The sequence below is a fragment of the Carettochelys insculpta genome, chromosome 6 (assembly GCF_033958435.1).
Source record: "Carettochelys insculpta isolate YL-2023 chromosome 6, ASM3395843v1, whole genome shotgun sequence".
Classification (NCBI taxonomy): domain Eukaryota; kingdom Metazoa; phylum Chordata; order Testudines; family Carettochelyidae; genus Carettochelys; species Carettochelys insculpta.
Window position 1 is genome coordinate 124,622,998 of NC_134142.1, and position 22,299 is coordinate 124,645,296.

General features: G+C 59.5%; 1 protein-coding gene across 2 annotated transcripts; it reads left to right on the plus strand.

The window, feature by feature from the left end:
• Nucleotides 1-739: 739 nt before the first annotated feature.
• On the plus strand, nucleotides 740-22,140 carry LOC142014983 (RING finger protein 112-like). Of its 2 annotated transcripts, none has more exons than XM_074998318.1 (15): nucleotides 740-826; nucleotides 2,804-2,946; nucleotides 6,937-7,125; nucleotides 7,626-7,766; nucleotides 8,055-8,159; nucleotides 8,680-8,730; nucleotides 13,378-13,434; nucleotides 13,741-13,827; nucleotides 13,957-14,080; nucleotides 14,607-14,737; nucleotides 16,522-16,575; nucleotides 17,001-17,096; nucleotides 20,091-20,303; nucleotides 21,012-21,098; nucleotides 21,230-22,140. In XM_074998318.1, the coding sequence occupies exons 2-15, from the start codon at nucleotides 2,881-2,883 to the stop codon at nucleotides 21,788-21,790; spliced, it is 1,962 nt and encodes a 653-aa protein (XP_074854419.1). In that variant the 5' UTR covers nucleotides 740-826; nucleotides 2,804-2,880; the 3' UTR covers nucleotides 21,791-22,140. The 2 variants fall into 2 exon arrangements, with proteins under 2 accessions (XP_074854419.1, XP_074854420.1); XM_074998319.1 differs by having other exon boundaries at nucleotides 14,607-14,701.
• The last annotated feature ends 159 nt before the right edge of the window (nucleotides 22,141-22,299 follow it).

The following is a 22,299-nucleotide window of genomic DNA, read 5'->3' on the forward strand; positions in this document are numbered from 1 at the left end:
TCTGACAGGCACCTAGTCTGTGTGCTGGTTCCCCGCCTGGGTGATGCACTTTCCCCGCTGTTGCCTTCTCTGCTGGCCAGCTGGCGGGGTGCCCAGGGAGCCTCCTGCCCGACCTGTTTCTCCTGCCGGCCAGGCGCTCGCCCCAGCCCCGTCGGCCTGGGCATGATGTGCACCGAGTCGTTAACCTCCAGACAGACTTTACACAGCCGCTGTCTTCAGGTCCTGGGCGGGCGCGAGGCCTCAGCGCGACACCGAACGGAGTGGGGGGTCGTTTATTAAGTGACAACTGTGCATTTGTAGACATGAGGGGGCCCATTTTATATTCTAGCCTCCGGCACAACATTACCAAGTTACAGCATTGCCTCCCCTCCCCCAGCCAGTGGCACCGCCAGAGCCCAGCCCATTGCTGCAGACACAGGCAGCCCTGATCAGCGGAGGGGGGGTGTCGCTGCACCCCAGGGGGAACCCGCTGAGTTCCCCAGGCTGCCTGTTGCAGGGTCCCACCCAGGCAGCGTCTCTCCCCTTCTCCCTTCCGTCAGCCACACTCCAACTCTGCTCCCCGTCTCTCTAGTTCTGCATCCTCCAGGCTCTGGCAACGGCTTCCCCAGCCTGCCCCCGCCCCCGGTCCCGGTCTGTGCCCCCCCCGCCCGCACGCACACACAGCCCGCCCTGCCTCCCCCGCACTGCCAATGTGACTGCAGGGCCGCCCTGCCCACTTCCACATTCCCTCCCTTCCGCTGCGATTAGCAGCGCCAGGGAGACTCAGGGAGTTTCACTTTTGTTTCTCAGCAGCTTTGCCAGCACCGAGGAGAGAAGATTTGGCCGGGTAAGTGTGTGTGTGTGAGAGAAGGTATGTCCAGGTAAGGGGGGGAGGGGTGTGTGAGAGAGAGAGAGATTTGTGCAAGAGAGAGAGTGTGAGAGAGTGTGTGTGTGTGTGTGTGTGTGAGAGAGAGAGAGAGAGAGAGAGAGAGAGAGTGTGTGTGTGTTTTCCACCTCCGTTGTGAATGTGAGCAGTTGTGTGAGCCCTGGCTCCGCGTTCATTGCGCCCCGAGGATGGAACTCCTCACTTTTCCCGGGCAGGATCGGCCCCCTCAACCTATTCCCCTCTGCCCCAGGGCCAGACTCACCCTCCCATCTGCTTCCCCCCCGAGCACAGGACGGTCCCTGCCATCTGTCCCCCCACAGGGCGGCTTCATCCCCCGGGCGATTCCCCACTGGGGTGCAGGTTGGTGCCTCTCCCAGTCCCTTCCCCTCTCTCACCCTCCCTGAGCTCTGCCAGGCCCTGCCCAGGCCCAGAGAGGACACGGCTCTCCGTGGGAGAATTCCCAGCAGCTGGGTGGGGGCTGCCAGCCAGGCAGGGGCAGTTTGGACCTTGCCCTCTGTCCGGCCAACAGACACAGAGAGCCGCTTATCTGCCCCAGTGTCACCGCCTGGGCTCCAGGTGGGATTGAAATGCTGCCAGACTCTGCCCAGGACAGGCAGCTACATCTGGGCTTTGTCTTGTGTCAGCCTCAATCAGGCCACTGACATGCAGAGCTAACCTGCAGGAGGGGAGTCGGACCCTCAGATATCCTCCCCCCCTCAAAGCCGGGCAGTCTATATACATTTTTAGGGACCCCTTTCCAGCTCCCCAGCCCCACTCCAGGTGCTGCCCCTGCAGGCACAGCCATGTGGGGGCCCTGCTTTGGTGTAGCCCAGCACAGCAATTCCCTGCCTCCGGCAGCTGGGGACTGCAGGGAAGCCCCAACCGCCCTGCGAGTGTGGCAGCTCTTTGATCAGTGAAACCCTGATTGATTGTCTGCAGAGATGGAGGGAAAGAAAATGCCCTTTGCTGGTTTTCAGGGAGCACGTTCAGGGTGTGTCTCCACAGCAAAATTATCTCAGAGTAACGGGCGCTGGTTCAAAATCACCTTACGAGTGTCTGCCCAGCCAAACGGCAGCTTTGAAATAATTTGAAATAGTGGACAGCTCATTTCGAGTTCTGCAAACCTCGTTCTGTGCAGAATGGCGCCTAATTCCCAATGGGGGCCGTATAGACAGGGAATAGCGGCTATTCCGAAATAATCTATTCTCGGATAGCGTATTCTGAAATAACGCTGCTGCGTAGAGGAAATATTTCAGAGCAGAGGCCCTAGAAGCAGTGCTCCCCGGGCCGTAATCCAAAACAGGCTCTATTGTGTGTAGACGCAGTATTTTGGAATAAGTTTGGCTTATTCTGGAGCTTCCCAGTAGTGCGGACGCGTTATTCTGGAATAGTTTATTTGGGAATAATAACTCTGGAATCAGCTGTTCTGGGATAACTCTGTAGTGTTGAGATACCGTAAGGGATGAAAACTCTCCCTCAGGAGATGTCCCTGCAGGTTCCACAGGTCCAGAGGGACCATGTCTCCTTTGGGCGTGTTGGGGTCTTGACACATCATTGTAGCAGCAGTAAGTCGACTCTGCAGGGAGGTGAGGATACTCCAGTTTGAGTTTATAAAACACAGAGTAATGAAGTCGATTTTAATAAATGCAAATTTCTCTTGTAGTGAACATGTAGCCTCAGTAAAGAAAAGCTCCGGGGGTGAGACACTCCCTGCCCAGATGTTTCTACACAAGGATCAAATATTTAATACTAGGCTGCTCAGCCTAGCAGAGGAAGGTCTCGTGATCCCATGGCTGGAAGTTGGAGGTGGACACATTCAGCCTAGAATCCAGATGTCCACAGAGGGTATTGACTATGGGAGCAAAGTAGCAAGGAGCTTGGTGCCTCCTCTGCAGAGATGGGGCTGTTTTTCTAAGAGATCTGCTCTTGTTCACACAGGGATTAACTGACGGCAGGTGTCTGGCCTGTGTTGCCCGAGAGCTCAGCCTTGCTCCCTCCTGGCCTCGGAATCTGCCATGGCCTCGAGAAATCCGTCTTCTCATTCTAGTGCCACCGGGGGGACAGAGACACAGAATGGGCAGGTAAACTGAGTCACACATCTTGTTCACAGGACTATTCCTGCATTCCTCTCCCCTATCCCCAGACTCCTGCTATCAGGAAGGGATAACCCTGGGCAGGCACTCAGCTGTCCTTCATCAGAGCCATCACAATCCATCATGCACCATCACTTATCCAGAACACGTCCTTGCGGATGTGGTAAGCTATAAGCGGTTGTCTGCCTGTTGGCGTAAGGGGAAGGGCTGCAAAGCAGGGGAAGACGTCCGGTGTCCTGGGCCAGGGGACAAACTTTTTTCAGACATCCCTGGAGGACTCCTCTGCAATGAGCAAGGCCCAGAGAGCCTGGCAGCTGCGTGGCAAGAGGGGATGGTGGGGAAGGGTTCCTTTCCAGCCGCATGGACAGCTGGGTGAGGGGAGGATCCCTGTTCAGTAAAAAGAAATGCCAGGGGAGGGGCTTTTTCCTGCTGTCTGCTGGATTGGAGAAAAAGGTTTCTCGGCTGTCCCCAGAGCAGGCCTCTTCATGGAAAAACGGCCACGTACAGGAGGGTAAATCCACATGTGCTGCACATGCTGGTTTGCAGTTGTAGCATCCACAGAGCCCAGCAGCTGCATGGCGAGAGGGAAGGGTTCGATTCCAGCTGCAGGGACGGCTGTGGTGGGGGCGTTCCCGTAAAGTAAAAAGAAATGCCGGGGGTGGAAAGGGACACGGGAGGGGAGAAGCTCCGGGGAGCCTGCAACCTGCGATGGTCGGGGGAGAATGGAGCGCCCGCCAGCTGCTGCAGGGAAAGGTACAAGGTCGTTAAGCCCGGGAAAAAAATCCAGTCCAAATTCCCATGCTTATTTAAGCTGCCAAAGAAGACATCACCCTCTTAAAACTAACAGATATCCATGAAGAAGAGCTGCTCTTCCTGTGTGACCACAAGCCTGGAAAATTTGCCAAAATTCTGCGCGGTGCCATGACACCAGATCGTTATCTCGTTGCCTGGTGCGGCAAGGTGTGCTACCGTGGAAACCGCAAGAATAGAGGCCTGCCCAAAAGCCTTGTGCAAAAAAATACAAGAGTGCCTGGAAGAGGCCTTTGAGGAGATCTCTGAAAAGGAGAAGCGCTCCATCCCAAGAAATACTAACACGCTGTTCTGAGGGGCACAGGTTCATAGAAAACCTGCACCCATACCCAAACCTACGCCTATACCCACCCACAACCCACTTCTAGCAAGCAGGAAAAATACTCACCAGAACATCTTGGACTCAGGGGCCTGAGGACTGGTATGGAGGGAAGTGGCGTAGAGGGGACCAGCGTAAATGGGACCTGTTCCAGCTCTAGGGTGAAGAGCTCCAGGCTGTCAGGAAGAACTTCCTCAGTCCCTTGCTCATTGCTCCCTTTCACCTCTCCATTGGCCTCTTCCTCCTGGGCACCCAGCTTCTCTTGGCTCACCCCAGACTCCAGAACAGGGCCTCCATAGGAGTCGGAATTAACACTGGGTTCCATGGGGGGCTCTGTGGTGCAGTCGCTCCCCATAAGCACATACAGATGTTCATAATAGCAGCAGGTCTGTGGAGATGACCCTGATGGCCAGCTGGCTTCCTGGACTCTGTGACAGGCCTGCCGGAGTTCTTTCACCTTTACCTGGCTTTGTGTAGAGTCCTGGGAGTAACCTCTGGTGATCATCTCACGCGACACGTGCTCACAGAGTACCACATTTCTCTTGGTCATCTGAAGTCTCTTCACTGCTGATTCATCCCCTCAAAATGCAAGAAGATCCAGAATCTGCTGATGCGTCCAAGCTGGAGCTCTCCTGTGAGCCCTAGAAACGCTAGGCGGACCACTACCCTGAGTGCTCATGATTGCAGGAGATGGCCACCGATGCAGTGCGATGGGCAAAATAATATTTCCATTCTGGGGGCCCTTTATATTTGCTGGCCTGGGCGCTGCTGAATTCTCATTCAGATTTAATGAAAAATGTGCAGACTTCCTGTGACCTTCCTCCTGCACAGCTGGATGGAGAGCAGCAGAGAAGGAAGCGGCCATGCAGGGAGGGTCACTGCGCAGTTTGGTGGGATACATACGGGACACTTCTGGGGGGTAATAAATTCAAATTTAACGCACGGTGCATCCAGGTTAGCCTTTATTCAGACTTCTCCATTTGAATTTGATGCTATACCCATCCGGTAATATCGAAAGTTTGATATCAATATTAGTGTTCCCGATATCAAGCGAATTGTATTTACAGTGAAGATAGTGACATTTTAATATCGAGCTAACTGCCTTAAATTTGAATTTATCTTGTAGTTTAGATGAAGCCTGCGAGCTCAGAAAGGCAGGGAGGTTGGCTCAGGAGGTTGCCTATACTAGGCAATAAAGTCGAATTTATTAAAGTTAACTTCTAACCACTCGATTTTATAAAGTCAATAGAGTGTCAACACATTTGCAGAAAGACAACATAGTGTGTCTCCATTGCCTTTGCTAAGTTTCATTGTGTCAGCAGTGCATTGTGGGTACCTATCCCACAGTTCATGCTACTCCTTTGAATTCTGGGTTTCAGTGGGAAAAATGTGCGGCAAGTAATTGTGGGGGTCTGATGTCATCATCCCAGAGTGCACTGCTCTCACTCCCGCTCTTGTTGAAAACAAACTGCGTAAGGAATTTTTGTGCCACTTTTACAAAGCCTGCCCCGGCACAGGCCATTACAAGGGGCTACCATGGATGGGGAGGAGCTTAAAGTGGTTGAACAGTGTGTTATGGCCACTTCAAGAAGTGACCTGCAGCATCTTATTAGACAAAGCAGCCAGGAGGAGGAAGAGGAGGCCCCTCCTTCAGAGCATGATAAAGGATTGGGGAGCAGGAATACTGAACTGCTGGCCCCCTGGATGCATTGCACACAGTGGAGCACTGGTTCTGGAGCCGTGAAACCAGCCCAGACTCGTGAGAACGCATCATTTTGCAGGTCTGGGACACTGAGCAGTGGCTGCAAAACTTCCACGTGTAAGGCCGCTTTCATGGAACTTTGTGATTTGCTGTCCCCTGCCCTGAAACGCAGCGATGCCAGAATAAGACCTGCTTTAACTGTTCACAGGCGAGTGGCAATTGCTCTGTGGAAGTTTGCAGTGCCCGACAGCTACCAGGAAGTGGGAAATCAATCAGAGTGGCTAAATCTACAGTGGGGGACGGTTGTGATCCAGGCAGTCAATGCCCTTCTGCTGTGAAAGAGCATGACTGAGAATTGTGCAGGTCAGAGTGGACCACTTTGCTGCCCTGGGGGTTTGCTAAGTGCAGTGAAGGGATAGATGGAATGCATATCCCATACTGGCACCAGACCACCTGACCTCAGAGAACATAAACCTTAAGCTTTACTTTCCCATGGTGTTGCAGGCATCGGTGATCACAAAGGCCATTTCGCCGACATCAACATGGGGCGGTCGGGAAAGGAGCATCGCACATGTGTCTTTAGAAATTCTTGTCTGTTCAGAAAGCTCCAGAATGGGACTTTCTTCCCAGAGCAGAACATCAATACTGGATTTGTAGAGATGCTCAAAGTCATACTGAGCAACCCTGTTTACCCTCTGCTCCCTTGGCTCATGAAGCCATACATGGGCACCATGGACCACAGCAAGGAGCACTTCAACTACAGGCTGAGCAAGTGCAGAGTGGTGGTAGAATGTGCCTTTGGCTGTTTAAAAGCCAAGTTCAGGTGCCTTCTCACCCATTTGGACCTCAGCGAAGCCAATATTCCTGTTGTGGAGGTTTGCTGTGTGCTTCATAATCTTTGTGAGGAAAGGGGGCTGGGGGGGGGTGCCAAGTTGGAGGGCAGAGGCAGATATCCTGGTCAGTCCTTATGAACAGCCAGATGCAAAGGCACTCTTGCATATCTAAAGTATATTTTCTTATGACATATGGAATATGTCATAGCCAGAGGAGAGAAAGAGGACTTGCCTCCCTAAGGGAGCTGCTTCCCACTGTCCCCAGCATCGGGCAAAGGTGGGTTTCCAGCTCTGACCATACTTTCTCCCTCCAGGACGGGCCAGTGCAGCTGGTGTATCTGGATGAGGAAGGAAACCCGTCCCTGAATGAGGAGGTCCTGAGCCACTGCCTGGAGCAGGGTGGGGTGGAAGGAGCCCCTGTCTGTGTGGTATCCATCATTGGGGAGCAGCGCCGGGGAAAGTCCTTCCTGATGAACTGCCTGATGCGCCAGCTCCAGAACCCTGTGAGTGGAGATATGAGCCCTAGCCAGGACCCCGCCCCTGCATCAGTGACCCTGCCCTCCCCAGCCAGAGCCCCACCCCATGAACTACAGACCCTGCCCTCTCCAGCCAGGAACCTCCTCTTGCAACACAGATCCCTTACACCAGCAAGGGCCCCCCACCCCTGTGCAGCAGGCCCTGCCTACTTCAAACACTGCACGCAAACCGCCCCAGGCAGGGCCCAACCCTTTCACCATAAATCCCACCCGTAGTCAACAGGGACCTGTTCCTTGTACCGTGTGCCCAACCCAACCCGGCCAGTCACCTGCCCGCTTCAAAGGAGGCCATGCCCCCGACACGAAAGGTCCCCTTTCTCCTGTTATGGCCTCTCCCCCTGCACCCCAGGCCCCACTCTCCAGCCATGGCCCCTCTCCCTCCCACGTTGGGAGTTAGCTCCCGCATACTCATGGCCCAAGGCCCAAAGCCCCTTCCCTTGTGACCACATATTGGTCGTCCTCTACAGGATGCTGCAGACAACACGTTGTGGATGTGCCAAGAGGACGAGGCCCTGGGGAGGTTTCAGTGTCTTGCTGGGAACAGGAGTGTGACAAAGGGGGTGTGGATGTGTGGCCAGCCCCTATGGATACAGGTCCAGGGGAGGAAGGTGAGTGGCTGTGTGGCAGGTGAATGAGTAGGGATGGAATAGTAGGAGAACAAGAAGGGAATGGGGAGAGAGGAGGGGCATGTTCTTTGCATGCACACTATAGTGGGGTTGAAGGGCTGTTCACAACCTGACCCTGTACCACCAGGTCCCCTCTCCAGCAAGAGCGGCCAGAAGAGGCCCCAGGAAGCTGGTCTAGGAGGTGTCGGGGCAGATCGGGTTAAGGGTTGAGTGAGCACAGGGCACCTTTCTCTGTGGCAGGTGGATCTGTCTGTGTGTCTGTCCCTGCAGGTGGCCGTGTTCCTGGTGGACACCGAGGGCTGCCTGGACCTGCAGCGCAACATGGAGACCAGCGTCAAGCTCTCCTTGTTCAGCATATTGCTCAGCTCCTACTGGGTGGGGATGCAGTGCTGTGAGGGACGGGGCAGGGGCTCACGTGGTGGCACCATGCAGTGAGGGAGTCAGCAGGGGGCTTGTCACAAGCTCAGAGGCATATTAGGGATTCAGTGGGCTCTGGAGAGAGCAAATGGAGCCCCTCCTCCTTCCCCCTGCAGTCCCTGTCTGCAGCACTTCCCTCCTGGTGCTCCTGCCAGGTAGTGGGGTCAAGGCGCGGGACTTCCCTTATTCTCCTAGAAGTGCCAGTTGCGCAGACGGAGTGGGCCAGGGCATGGTGGTGCCACTTTTTTGGAAGTTCCCCTGTTGATCAGGGCCCCTGGGGACTGGCTACATTGGCCCAGTGGGTAATCACCTGTTCAGAAGAGGTGTCCTGCTGCAGGGAACGGATGGGGGCTTTGCACGGGCCACTGTGCTACAGACAGCAGGCGGAGGCTCAGCCGGAGGTGCTGTGAAACAGGAAGTTGGTGGGAGGAGCTCACTGAGGCGTGTGGAAAACTCACCTGTGCTGATTATTTCCCAGATTTTTAACATATCGAACACATTTACGCGGACGGAGGCTGATTACCTGGAGGTGAGTGGGGCAGGGGATAAACACAGCTCTGCTGACACTCACCTGCTAACATTGCCCCTGCTGGGCCAAAGCCAGTAGTCCAGGTGGTGTGAGCACTGGGGAGGGGGCAGGCTATCGGCCTTTGGATCGTAGCAAGTGGTTAGAATTGTAGAACTGGAAGGGACCTGAGGTCATCAAGTCCAGCCCCCTGCCTAAAGGGGGCCATCCCTGACAGGTGTTTGTCTAACCTGCTCCTAAACGTCTCCAATGGTGGAGATTCCACAACCTCCCCAGGCAATTTATGGCAGTGTTTAAGCACACTGACAGTTAGGGAGCTTTTCCTAATGTCCAACCGAAACCTCCGTTGCTGTAATTTAAGCCCATTTCTTCCTGTCCTGTCCTCAGAGGTGAAGGAGAACAATACCTTCTTTTAGGTGCTCAGAAGCTGTTATCATGTCCCCTCTCAGTCTTCTCTTTTCCAGATTAAACACACCCAGTTCTGTCAATCTTCCCTCACACTGCCTGTTTTCAAGTCTTTTAATCACTTTTGTTCTTCTTCTCTGAACTTTCTCCATTTTGCCGCATCTTTCCTGAAAGGTGGGGCGCAGAACTGGACACAATACTCCAGTTGAGATCTAATGAGCCCAGAGCGCCGTGGAAGAACGATGTCTCGCGTCTTGCTCACAGCGCTCCTGTCAGTGTATTCCAGAATGATGTTTGATATTTTGCAACAGTGTCCCACTGTTGCCTCATATTTAGCTTGAGACCCCCAGATCCTTTTCTGCTGTACTCCCTCCTGGGCAGTTATTTCCCATGTTGTGTGTGTGCAACTGGTTGTTCCTTCCCAGGTACAGTAGTTTCCTTTTGTCCTCATTGAACTTCATCCAATTTACCTCAGACCGTTTCTCCAGTTTGTCCAGATCATTTTGAATTCTGAATTTTGATTATTTTGACTTCTGACCCTGTCTTCCAAAGCAGTTGCAACCCCTCCCATCTTGCTGTCTTCTGCAAACTTGGTAAGTGTCTTCTCTATGCCATCACCTAGATAACTATAATATGAAACGGAACCAGGCTCACAAGTGATCCCTGCAGAACCCCACTTGTTAGGTGCTTTCAGCATGACTGTGAACCATTGATAACTACTCCCTGGGACTGGATATCCAACCAGTTACGCACCCATCTTATGGTACACCATGTAGGTTGTATTTCCTTAATTTATGAATGAGAAGGTCGTGTGATACTGTATCAAATACTTAATTAGTATCTAGAAATACCAGATATACCCCATCGCCCCTATTCACAAGACTTATCCTATCAAACAAAGCTATCACGTTAATTTGACATAATTTGTTCTTTACAAGCCCGTGGTGTCTCTTACTGATCGCCTTATTATCTTCCAGGTGTTTGCAAATAGATTCCTTAACAATTTGCTCCCTTACCTTTCCTGGCCCAGAAGTTAACCTGACTGGTCTGCAGTTTCCTGGGGTGTCCTCATTTCGATTTTTATAGACAGGCACTTATGTTTGTCATCTTCCAGTCTTCTGGAATCTCTCCCAACTTCTTCGACTTTTCAAAGATCGATGGTTCAGATACCTCCTCAATCAGCTTCTTGTGAATTCTAGAGTGGAGTTCATCAGGCCCTGTCTACCCGAACCTCTAACTTGTTTCAGTAATTTTTAACTTGTTCTTTTCTTATTTTAGCTTCTGACCCTACCCCATTTTCACTGCCCTTCGCTCTGATAGCCGTACGACCACCAACAACTTTTTGATCTGAAATGTGCCTGTGCACTCTGGCTGCTGGGAGGGTCAGGAGTCTTGTGACAGTGCATGGCGGGGTTGGTGCCCCAGAGCTGTGGCGGCTGGTACGTGGGGTTGCCCAGGTAGACCCACCCCTCTCCCCCTAACCAGCATTGCTCACAACTGACCAGTTCTGGCTGACTGGTGTGGGTAGCGCGGGCCCAGCCAGTGTCGTGCTCAGCCTGGCCAGGGACCCCCGAGGTAAGGGAAATACCTCTTAGCCCCATGCCCCAGTACAGCCAAGGCATCTGGCCACGACTCAGCATTGCCACGTCTGGGTCTGTGCACCCCCTGCAGCTGCCCTGTGCCCAGACGCTGAGCCTGGCCAGGAAGGAGCCAGCCCTGGGCTACCCGTGTCACTGTGTCAGCAAAGGGTTTGTGGTGGGAAAACGGTTCCATTGGAGTATTTCCAACAAGCCCCTCCATTGTCCTACGGCTCATCCCCTAGCCCTTCCTCTTTGTTAGTCTTTTAAGTGCGATGTGACGGCCATTTTGCACCATTAGCTTGTCTGAGAGTGAGAATGGACAAAATGGAAAATAAAACTAAAGAAAATCTGAATATTTTCATGCAAATTTCCACTTCCAAAGGACAGCTGAGCGTTTCTTGGGTTTCTCCCTGCACGTGTTTTGATTCCGTTCCTTTCGCAGGCTTTGGCCTTCAACTTTCTGCCTTTGGTTCTCAGTTCTCATTTGTCTGTTTTGGCCCATGGTTGTCAATACTGTGACTTTAGTTCTCACATTTTACGTATTTCATGTACTGGGTTTCCTTCTTTGATTGGCAGATTTTAATATTCACATGGAGGTTGGTCTGCTCCTCATCGCTTCTCTGCTTTTCTTTGTTCATCACAAAGTTCCAGTGTTTCTGGGGCTTCACTTATTAGTATCAGTGTAACCCTTCTATTTATGGCAGATGCCCACAAGAAGGGGGAGGTTCAGTCCTAAAGGGATTCCATCAATAATGCAACCAAACCAGCTCAAGCCCCCACCCAGTAACCTTGGACAATCTCACCGTACCTGCTGCGCGCCTGTAAAGGCAGTTCTTCCCCTCTGGCAAGCTGAGAGTCTGAGAGACACAGCTTGTGTAGGAACAGAAGCTGAACATAAATCTACACAGAGACTCATGCAGTATTGCTAAACAAAGGAAAGGAAACCCCACTAAGCAAGGTGCTGTCCCCAGAGGCTGGTAAGCCATGTCCCTTGCTTTGGGCTGTTTAGCTGCACACCTTCACTTGCCCACCCCCACTGCCCTCCTCTGCTTACAGAGTGTACCTCCCCCTCAGCACCCCCCTTACAGCACAGCCTGGTCCGTACCAATCCAGAGCTCACACAGGGGCAGGATCACCTACCAGCTGTCCGCCTGCTGCTCCCACCCACCACTTCATTCATTCACCTACTGCTTTGTGGGTGTGGCTCTAGGCAAAACCAGCTGTCAGTGGCTTCAGCTCGGGGCCTAGTCACAAAGAATCTCAATATCCACTAGGGAGAATTTTCAGAGAATAGCCACAAATCCCAGCATTGGTCTGGGCTTTTATTCCACCCTTGAACAGTGGCAAAAGAACTAACCAGGCCAGACTCAAGGTTGCATATCCAAAAGACCAACACTCAGCAGCTCAACCACTATCCCCTCCCCATTCTCTTCCACAGTACTCTGCTGAGGTGAGCCCTGTGTGATTCACATCTTACCCAGTGGTGACAATTGACCTGTAGCCCCACAAGAATTTCAAGCATTGGTGATATTCCACAATTCCATAATTTGTGACTTTACAGAAAACACGTTGTTTCCAAAAGGCAAAACGCCACTGCTTCATCTGCTACCCATCAGGTCTTGCAAACAAAGCAACTATTTACATAGACACGCCTGGAGCGCTTCTCACTTCCATCTAAATCATGGGTGTCCAACCTTTTGTCTTGCCTGGGCTGCATTGAGTGAAGAGGAATTGTCTTGGGCCGCATATAAAACATATAATATAGTTAATGTATATAAATCACATAATAATGTTAAAAGTTTACAATCTTGTGGGGCTGCATTACTACCTGTCCAGGGGCCGCAGGCTGGACACACCTGATCTAAACGATCTGTAAAGAACACATTCCTTAAATATGGGAAGTTTAAACTTTTTTTTTTCCAATTCTTTTCACTAGTGGTTTTCGGCCTAACATTATTTGTTTGGTAACTTTGCAACTTAAAGACCAACAACTGGATTTCGTAGCAGAGAGGGAGCCGTGCTAGTCTATATACTATCAAAACAAAAAAGTAGTCAAGTAGCACTTTAAGTGCTTTTATGTTTTAAATGGATTTCAGCATAAGCTTTCATGGAGTAGATTCCACTTTGTCATTCATCTGATGAAGTGGGTTCTTTTCCAATGAAAGCTTATGCCCAAATAAATGTGTTCATCTTAAGGTACCACTAGATTCCTTGCAGCTGTTGCTGAAACAGACCAACCCGGCTGCCCCTCTGAAAGTTGTTTTTCTGGTTTCAGTAACAGATTTTCTTCTTCTGATTTTTTCTTTGTAGAGTTGAATGATTGGCTTGCTGAATTTGTTTATTGGCTTTCTAGGTCTTCAGTGACTGCTCTCCTCGAACCAGCTCCTGGTTTTTTGAATGCAATAATTGCTTTAAAAATTGTGATGTGTTCAGTTCTTGTTTTCAGAACTGATTTCTCCCTTCCCTTTCTCTGTTTTCTCTCCTCAGTGACCAGTTTTCACTTAATATTGTTTACGTTTTAGTTATTTTCTGTGTCTTTTTTTTCATTTGTTTAATCCTGGGCCATCCATCTCGACTGGCCATCTTTAGTTACCTGCGGGGGGGTGTTCTGCTCAAATCAGAAATGTTTTCTTTGATATACTTTCTCTCTCTCTCTGCATCTCAGGTGTTTGTGCACATTGCAGAGGAAGTGGGAAAGACCTGCAATCTGTCTCCAGTTCAGGTGAGTACTTGCTTCCCACAACACCCAGGCAGGGTTACAGTCCTGTTCCCATCACCCCACTGCCTACTTGCTCATCACTCTATCGGCTCCTACAGGACCTCAGAACTGCCATGCTAGCTCAGGCCCCTCTTGTGCCAGGCACTGAATAAGCCCAGAGATCCAGCTTCTGCCCCCCATTATTCTCCCCCCATGCGCACGTTATGCTCAGGTCTCGGCGTTGGTGCTGGGTTGGACAGCAGCCTCCAGCTCTGATCTCCTCCCTGTCGCCCTCCCCCACGTGACCCTCCCCTGTGTTCTCTGTTGCAGCGTCTGGATCTGTTGGTGCGAGACTGGCAGCTCAGTAGAGCCTACGGGGCGGCTGGGGGGCAGGAGTACCTCAATGGCATCATACAGGTAATGAGTGCAGCAGGCGCCAGGTGTGCTCATGGGAGCAGAAAACTGCAGCGTTGGGACAGGCTGGACAGTCCCCTGGCCGCTCTGATTTCCCACTGGCGGCCACAAGCGTCACTCTGATCCCTGCAGACGCTGGAGGGCTCTGCTGAGCAGCCCCGGGTGTTGGCAGCCCTGAGAGCGACTGGCACCCGGTGCTACGTCCTGCCTCACCCAGGCACTGGGTTCACCAGGAGCACGGCGGGGACACTAGCTGGTAAGAGACCCCAACACCCCCCCCAAACTCCTGCGCTGCTTCCCCAGCCCTCCTGCTGCTCACCCCAGCCCAGCCCAGCCCCCGCCTCCCCCGCCCTCCATCCTTCTTCCATCTCCCCCTCCTGCCCTGCCCCCCACTGCAAACCCCAGGGCCCAGCTCACCCACTTGTCTGAGGTTTGACTGCCCTGCACCCTGCACCATAGGTGGGTGGGAGGGAGGGGGGACCTCAGGGGACACCGCTCTGACCGGGGCTCCCAGTGGGCTGCTGCTGGTTGTCCTATTTGAGGCCTTCAAAGCCCCCCACCAGCCATGGAGACTGCTGACTACCCCCCACAGCCACTCCTCCAGCCCCTCCCCCAGGTCCCCCATTGCCCCCAGGCAGTTTGGGGGGGGTCCAAAGCAGCTGCTGCCCAGCGACACCATCTCAGTTCCTGGTTCCCAAACCAGCTCCCACATCCCCCATGTGACTCGTGCCCTGTCCTGGTGCCGGGTCCTTCCCGGATGCCGGGGTCCTTCCCCCCTGCAGACACGGATGAGGATTTCCGGCAGTGGCTGGGTGACTACGTCACCAGCGTGGTGGGCTCAGCAGGGACACACGTCCGGACGGACCGAGCCGGGCAGGTGCTGACCGGAGCTCAGCTGGCCGCCAAGATCAAGGTGGGGGAGGGGGGTCTGCTGAAGGGGAGGGGACAGGACAGGAGACAGCAAAGGGGGCCACAAGGAGGTGGGGGGGACGCAGGTGGGGGCACCATGCTGCGGGGAGGGGGTGAGGCTCTCGAGAGGGCCCCAGGCAGCCAGGGCTGGGGTGCAAGACTCAGGAGGGGGCGCTGTGAGGCAGGGGCTGAGTGGGACTCTCAGTGGGGCCCCGGGCTCAGGAAGGGGTGCACTACAGTGGGGACTGGGCGAGAGGCTCACGGGGGGGAGCTGATGCAGGGTATGGATGTGGGGCCCACTAGAGCGTGCCAGGCTGTCGGGAGCAGGCAGAGGGCTTGGGCGGGGACATTGAGCAGCAGGCAGTGGGCAAGGGAGCATCAGGGAGGGGCTGTGGTGCAGCCCATGGGGCAGAGGGCATGTGAGGAGGTGCTGTGCTGTGCTGCAGGGAGAAGGCCAGGAACATGATAGGGGCCTAGCAGGGGGGTTGTGGATGGGGCCAAGCAGAGGTTGTTGTGCCACAGGGAGCAGGGCAGGGGGCTTGAAAGGCAGGCACTGTGCTGCAGGGAGGGGGTAGGATCCAGCAGGGGGCGCTGTGCTGCAGGGAGGGGGCAGGGCCCAGCAGGGGGCGCTGTGCTGCAGGGAGGGGGCGGGGCCCAGCAGGGGGCACTGTGCTTCAGGGAGGGGCGGGGCCCAGCAGGCGGCGCTGTGTTGCAGGGAGGAGATGGGCCCAGCAGGGGGCGCTGTGCTGCAGGGAGGGGTGCGGCCCAGCGGGGGGAGCTGTGGTGCAGGAAGAGGGGTGCGGCCCAGCAGGGGGCGCTGTGGTGCAGGAAGAGGGGTGGGGCCCAGCAGGCAGAGCTGTGCTGCAGGGAGGGGCGGGGCCCAGCAGGGGGCGCTGTGCTGCAGGGAGGGGCGGGGCCCAGCGGGGGGAGCTGTGGTGCAGGAAGAGGGGTGGGGCCCAGCAGGGGGCGCTGTGGTGCAGGAGGGGGCGGGGCCCAGCAGGGGGCGCTGTGGTGCAGGAGGGGGCAGGGCCCAGCAGGGGGCGCTGTGCTGCAGGGAGGGGTGGGGCCCAGCAGGGGGCGCTGTGCTGCAGGGAAGGGCGGGGCCCAGCGGGGGGAGCTGTGGTGCAGGAAGAGGGGTGGGGCCCAGCAGGCGGAGCTGTGCTGCAGGAGGGGGCGGGGCCCAGCAGGGGGCGCTGTGGTGCAGGAGGGGGCGGGGCCCAGCAGGGGGCGCTGTGGTGCAGGAGGGGGCAGGGCCCAGCAGGGGGCGCTGTGCTGCAGGGAGGGGCGGGGCCCAGCAGGGGGCGCTGTGCTGCAGGGAGGGGCGGGGCCCAGCGGGGGGAGCTGTGGTGCAGGAAGAGGGGTGGGGCCCAGCAGGCGGAGCTGTGCTGCAGGAGGGGGCGGGGCCCAGCAGGGGGCGCTGTGGTGCAGGAGGGGGCAGGGCCCAGCAGGGGGCGCTGTGCTGCAGGGAGGGGTGGGGCCCAGCAGGCAGAGCTGTGCTGCAGGGAGGGGCAGGGCCCAGCAGGGGGCACTGTGCTGCAGGGAGGGGTGCGGCCCAGCGGGGGGAGCTGTGGTGCAGGAGGGGGCAGGGCCCAGCAGGGGGCGCTGTGCTGCAGGGAGGGGTGCGGCCCAGCAGGGGGCGCTGTGCTGCCGGAAGGGGGTTGGGGCCCAGCAGGGGGAGCTGTGGTGTGGGAGGGGGCAGGGCCCAGCAGGGGGCGCCGTGCTGTGGGGAGGGGGCTCCCCGAGAAGCTGGCTGAGCTGTCCCTGACCCACGGCCGTTGCTCCCCACAGGCTGTCTCACAAGACTTGAAGACCAAACGCTACGACTTTTTCTCCCCCATGAAGGTACCGGGTCGCCCCTCCCCCACCTGTCTCCTTCTGGCCTCATTTCAGGGTGTTCGGTTCTCTGCACCCCAAGCCCAGCTCCTCCTGCTATTGGCCAGTTGTGCTGAGTCAGGACTGGGCACCACAACAGCTCCCTGTTGCCCTGATCAGACCCCGCCCACCCCTCCCCCGCGGCACAAGGGGGCCCCAGGGAGCCTGGCAGGAGAAGCAGCTCCCTGCACTAGGGCAGTGGGGATGTGCCCCTGGCTGGGGTGGGGGGAGGTGCCCCGACTCTGCGGGGGGGTTGGGGGGTTGGACTGGGGCAGGTGACAGGAGAGATCAGGGCCCAGGGGGAATGGGGGGAGGTGCTGATTGGGGGGGGGCTCCCAGCTCAGAGATGATCCCATCCCCCCCACCCCCCCAGCCTGACCCCTCTTCCCCCACAGATGGCCGAGTCGCTGGCAGCGATGAGGCAGGAGAAGGAAAACAGCAGAGCGGTAACAGCCGCCAGGAAGGACTATGAAGAATTTGTGCAGCAACTGGTGAGTACGGAGGAGCTGCAGGGTGGGGAGTGAGGGGCACTGGGAGGGGCTGCGGGGGGGAGTGAGGGGCACCGGCAGGGCCAGGCTGGGAAGGGCTGCGGGGGGGAGTGAGGGGCACCGGCAGGGCCGGGCTGGGAGGGGCTGCGGGGGGAGTGAGGGGCACCGGCAGGGCCGGGCTGGGAGGGGCTGCGGGGGGAGTGAGGGGCACCAGCAGGGCCAGGCTGGGAGGGGCTGCGGGGGGGAGTGAGGGGCACCGGGACGGCCGGGCTGGGAGGGGCTGCGGGGAGGAGTGAGGGGCACCAGCAGGGCCGGGCTGGGAGGGGCTGCGGGGGGAGTGAGGGGCACCGGGACGGCCGGGCTGGGAGGGGCTGCGGGGGGAGTGAGGGGCACCGGGACGGCCGGGCTGGGAGGGGCTGCGGGGGGGAGTGAGGGGCACCGGGACGGCCGGGCTGGGAGGGGCTGCGGGGGGGAGTGAGGGGCACCGGCAGGGCCAGGCTGGGAAGGGCTGCGGGGGGGAGTGAGGGGCACCGGCAGGGCCGGGCTGGGAGGGGCTGCGGGGGGGAGTGAGGGGCACCGGCAGGGCCAGGCTGGGAGGGGCTGCGGGGGGAGTGAGGGGCACCGGCAGGGCCAGGCTGGGAGGGGCTGCGGGGGGAGTGAGGGGCACCGGGACGGCCGGGCTGGGAGGGGCTGCGGGGGGGAGTGAGGGGCACCGGGACGGCCGGGCTGGGAGGGGCTGCGGGGGGGAGTGAGGGGCACCGGCAGGGCCGGGCTGGGAGGGGCTGCGGGGGGAGTGAGGGGCACCGGCAGGGCCAGGCTGGGAGGGGCTGCGGGGGGAGTGAGGGGCACCGGGACGGCCGGGCTGGGAGGGGCTGCGGGGGGGAGTGAGGGGCACCGGGACGGCCGGGCTGGGAGGGGCTGCGGGGGGGAGTGAGGGGCACCGGCAGGGCCGGGCTGGGAAGGGCTGCGGGGGGGAGTGAGGGGCACCGGCAGGGCCGGGCTGGGAGGGGCTGCGGGGGGGAGTGAGGGGCACCGGCAGGGCCAGGCTGGGAAGGGCTGCGGGGGGGGAGTGAGGGGCACCGGCAGGGCCGGGCTGGGAGGGGCTGCGGGGGGGAGTGAGGGGCACCGGCAGGGCCAGGCTGGGAGGGGCTGCGGGGGGGAGTGAGGGGCACCGGCAGGGCCAGGCTGGCAGGGCTGCGGGGAGGAGTGAGGGGCACCGGCAGGGCCAGGCTGGGAGGGGCTGCGGGGGGGAGTGAGGGGCACTGGCAGGGCCGGGCTGGGAGGGGCTGCGGGGGGGAGTGAGGGGCACCGGGACGGCCAGGCTGGGAGGGGCTGCGGGGGGGAGTGAGGGGCACCGGCAGGGCCAGGCTGGGAGGGGCTGCGGGGGGGAGTGAGGGGCACCAGCAGGGCCAGGCTGGGAGGGGCTGCGGGGGGGAGTGAGGGGCACCAGCAGGGCCAGGCTGGGAGGGGCTGCGGGGGGGAGTGAGGGGCACCAGCAGGGCCAGGCTGGGAGGGGCTGCGGAGGGGAGTGAGGGGCACCAGCAGGGCCAGGCTGGGAGGGGCTGCGGGGGGGAGTGAGGGGCACCAGCAGGGCCAGGCTGGGAGGGGCTGCGGAGGGGAGTGAGGGGCACCAGCAGGGCCAGGCTGGGAGGGGCTGCGGGGGGGAGTGAGGGGCACCGGGATGGCCGGGCTGGGAGGGGCTGCGGGGGGGAGTGAGGGGCACCGGCAGGGCCAGGCTGGCAGGGCTGCGGGGGGGAGTGAGGGGCACCGGCAGGGCCGGGCTGGCAGGGCTGCGGGGGGGAGTGAGGGGCACCGGCAGGGCCAGGCTGGCAGGGCTGCGGGGGGGAGTGAGGGGCACCGGCAGGGCCGGGCTGGCAGGGCTGCGGGGGGGAGTGAGGGGCACCGGCAGGGCCGGGCTGGCAGGGCTGCGGGGGGGAGTGAGGGGCACCGGCAGGGCCAGGCTGGCAGGGCCAGGCTGGCAGGGCTGCGGCGGGGAGTGAGGGGCACCGGGACGGCCGGGCTGGCAGGGCTGCGGGGGGGAGTGAGGGGCACCGGCAGGGCCGGGCTGGCAGGGCTGCGGGGGGGAGTGAGGGGCACCGGCAGGGCCGGGCTGGCAGGGCTGCGGGGGGGGAGTGAGGGGCACCGGCAGGGCCGGGCTGCGGGGGGGAGTGAGGGGCACTGGCAGGGCCGGGCTGGGAGGGGCTGCGGGGGGGAGTGAGGGGCACCAGGACGGCCAGGCTGGGAGGGGCTGCGGGGGGGAGTGAGGGGCACCGGCAGGGCCAGGCTGGGAGGGGCTGCGGGGGGGAGTGAGGGGCCCCAGCAGGGCCAGGCTGGCAGGGCTGCGGGGGGGAGTGAGGGGCACCGGGATGGCCGGGCTGGGAGGGGCTGCGGGGGGGAGTGAGGGGCACCGGCAGGGCCAGGCTGGCAGGGCTGCGGGGGGGAGTGAGGGGCACCGGCAGGGCCGGGCTGGCAGGGCTGCGGGGGGGAGTGAGGGGCACCGGCAGGGCCGGGCTGGCAGGGCTGCGGGGGGGAGTGAGGGGCACCGGCAGGGCCAGGCTGGCAGGGCTGCGGGGGGGAGTGAGGGGCGCCGGGCTGGCAGGGCTGCGGGGGGGAGTGAGGGGCACCGGGACGGCCGGGCTGGCAGGGCTGCGGGGGGGGAGTGAGGGGCACCGGGACGGCCAGGCTGGCAGGGCTGCGGGGGGGAGTGAGGGGCACCGGCAGGGCCGGGCTGGCAGGGCTGCGGGGGGGGAGTGAGGGGCACCGGGACGGCCGGGCTGGCAGGGCTGCGGGGGGGAGTGAGGGGCACCGGCAGGGCCGGGCTGGCAGGGCTGCGGGGGGGAGTGAGGGGCACCGGGACGGCCGGGCTGGCAGGGCTGCGGGGGGGAGTGAGGGGCACCGGCATGGCAGGGGGTACAGGCCTGGGTCGCCGGGGTGCGGGTCGGGAAGGAGGCACACGCCAGGCTGCGGGGAGCAGGACCGATCTCTCCCTCCCACCAGGACTATGACCACCAGAGCATGAGCAGCTGCCTGAGCGTGGAGCCTGCGGCGATGGAGCGACGCCTGGGAGAGAAGCGCCGGGAGGTGCTGGGGGGGTGCTGGGCCAGGCTGCAGGGCGAGGCTCCCCAGAGACAGGCAGCCAGGGAGGAGCTGGAGGAGGAGCTGGACCGGCAGCTGAAGATGTTCCTGAGGACCTACGAGAAGCACTACGAAGTGAGGGCGGCTGGGCCTGGGGCACGGGGAGGAGGGCAGAGGCAGGGGGTGCACGTCTGCGTGGCTGTGGCTGTGAAGGACTCGGTGGCCATTGGGGTTGGGGCTGGAGGCTTTGGCTGATGGGGCTGGGACGGCTGGAGGGGCCCCGGTGGGACAGGGCCAGACAGACACCAGTGTCCCGGGGCGGGAGGGGGTCAGGGTGTTTGGAGCAGGACCGGGTGCTGCAGTGCACAGAACAGGGACAAACCATCGCACCCAATGCCGGGCAGGGCTGTGTCCCAGCGCTGAGCCCGGGGAACCTCTGTGTGCGGGGAGAGACGAGTAGCTGGAGGGGTTGTGCGGGGACGGGCTGACAGACAGACAGACAGACAGACAGATTGCAACCTGACCGTTTTCAGTTCAGCCTCACCCCCTGCCACTGACCACTCGCACCGAGCCAGGAGTGGGCACCACACCAGCTCTGCGAATGTCCTGATGGGGGCCAGGACACACGGGGATCCTGGCTCGATAACCAGAGGCCTCCACCGGGCGGGGAGTAATGGGGCTACGGCCATGGGTCACGAGGAGGGACGGCCCCCAGGCTGTGGGGGTTGGGGGCTGGCGCCTGAGTGCAGCGAGCGGGGGCCCTGAAGGAATGGGGAGAGGGTGAGGAGTGGGGTGGGGGCCCCCAGTTCAGAGCTGGGTCTCTCCCAAACTGCGCCCCTCCAGGTGGCGAAGGTGGAAGCAATGACCGAGGCGAACAGGAGAACAGTGACCGAGGCCTGGAGGGAGTACGAGCTGTTCGTGCAGGAGCTGGTGAGTGCAGAGGGGCTGCGGGTTGGGAATGGGGGGCTTCAGCACAGCTGCAGGGTGTAGGGCTGGCTGAGCAGGAGCATGAGGTAGCAGCACCCCCCGGCTGGGTAATGCTCGTGTCCATCTCCTGGCAGGATTGTGGCCACCAGAGCATGTGGCGCTGCCTGAGGGTGAAGCCTGCGGAGATGCAGCGTCGGCTGGTCAGAAAGCGCTGGGAGCTGCAGGATCGGTGCCAAGAGCAGCTGCTGGCTGGGGACCCCTATAGAGAGGTGGCCCTGCAGGAGCTGCAGCAGTTGCTGGCCGAGGAGACGGAGGGGTTCCTGGCGCTCTACAAGCAGCGCTACGCAAAGTTGGTCGTGCAGCTGGGCCAGTGCATGGGGATGGTCAGCCTGAGTGTGGTGGGCTGGAACGTCGGGGCCGTCGCTGGAGCATGTCTGACTGCGAAAGAGACGGAGGGGAGAGCCGTGGTCATCCATGTTTTGGGACTAGTCCTGGGCGCGATCGGAGGCAGTTTGGGCAGCCAGCTGGGGGCCTGGCTAGCAGCGAAGGTCGCCCGGTACCTGACGGGCACCAACGCCGCAGGGCAGGGAGCTCCAGTGGGGGAGAGGGAAAGGCATTTGGATCAGGAGCCCCTGCTGTGGGGGGGCACAGGGGAGGAAGCATCACCCCCCACCCTGCGCAAGGGTCTGTCCTAGCCCACAGCACTGGCTACCCCTGCATGCAAAGGGACAGACAGACACAGGCGACGTGTGGTGGGGATGGAGGGATAGACGGCTGGACAGATCGATCGATCGATCGTGCGCCCAGGTAGCTCCATTTCCATAGGATGCGGAGATGGATGGGTTTACAGCAGGTCACAGAGCAGAACGGTGCCCGAGGTCAGTCGATAACTAAGCAGCCTTGGAAGCTGGGCCCCGACCTGCCCCCATCCCTCTACCAGGAGCTCCACTGGTTTTCCTTTCCGCCGCACGGGAGAAATACAGAGTCTCGTGATGGTCTGAAGAAGTGGGTCTGTCCCACGCGAGCTCACCTAATAAACCATTTTACAGAGTCTCGTGTTCTGCATTGGCTTCCTGCGGTTTTTCTGACGTTTGCTCTTCCCCTCCGAGTGCCTGTGGAGGGGACGAGGTTGGAGCGGGGCGAGGTCCCCTCGTTTCCTGCTGCCTTGGACAGTTGCACAAAAGGCTGAAGGAGGCCAGACAGC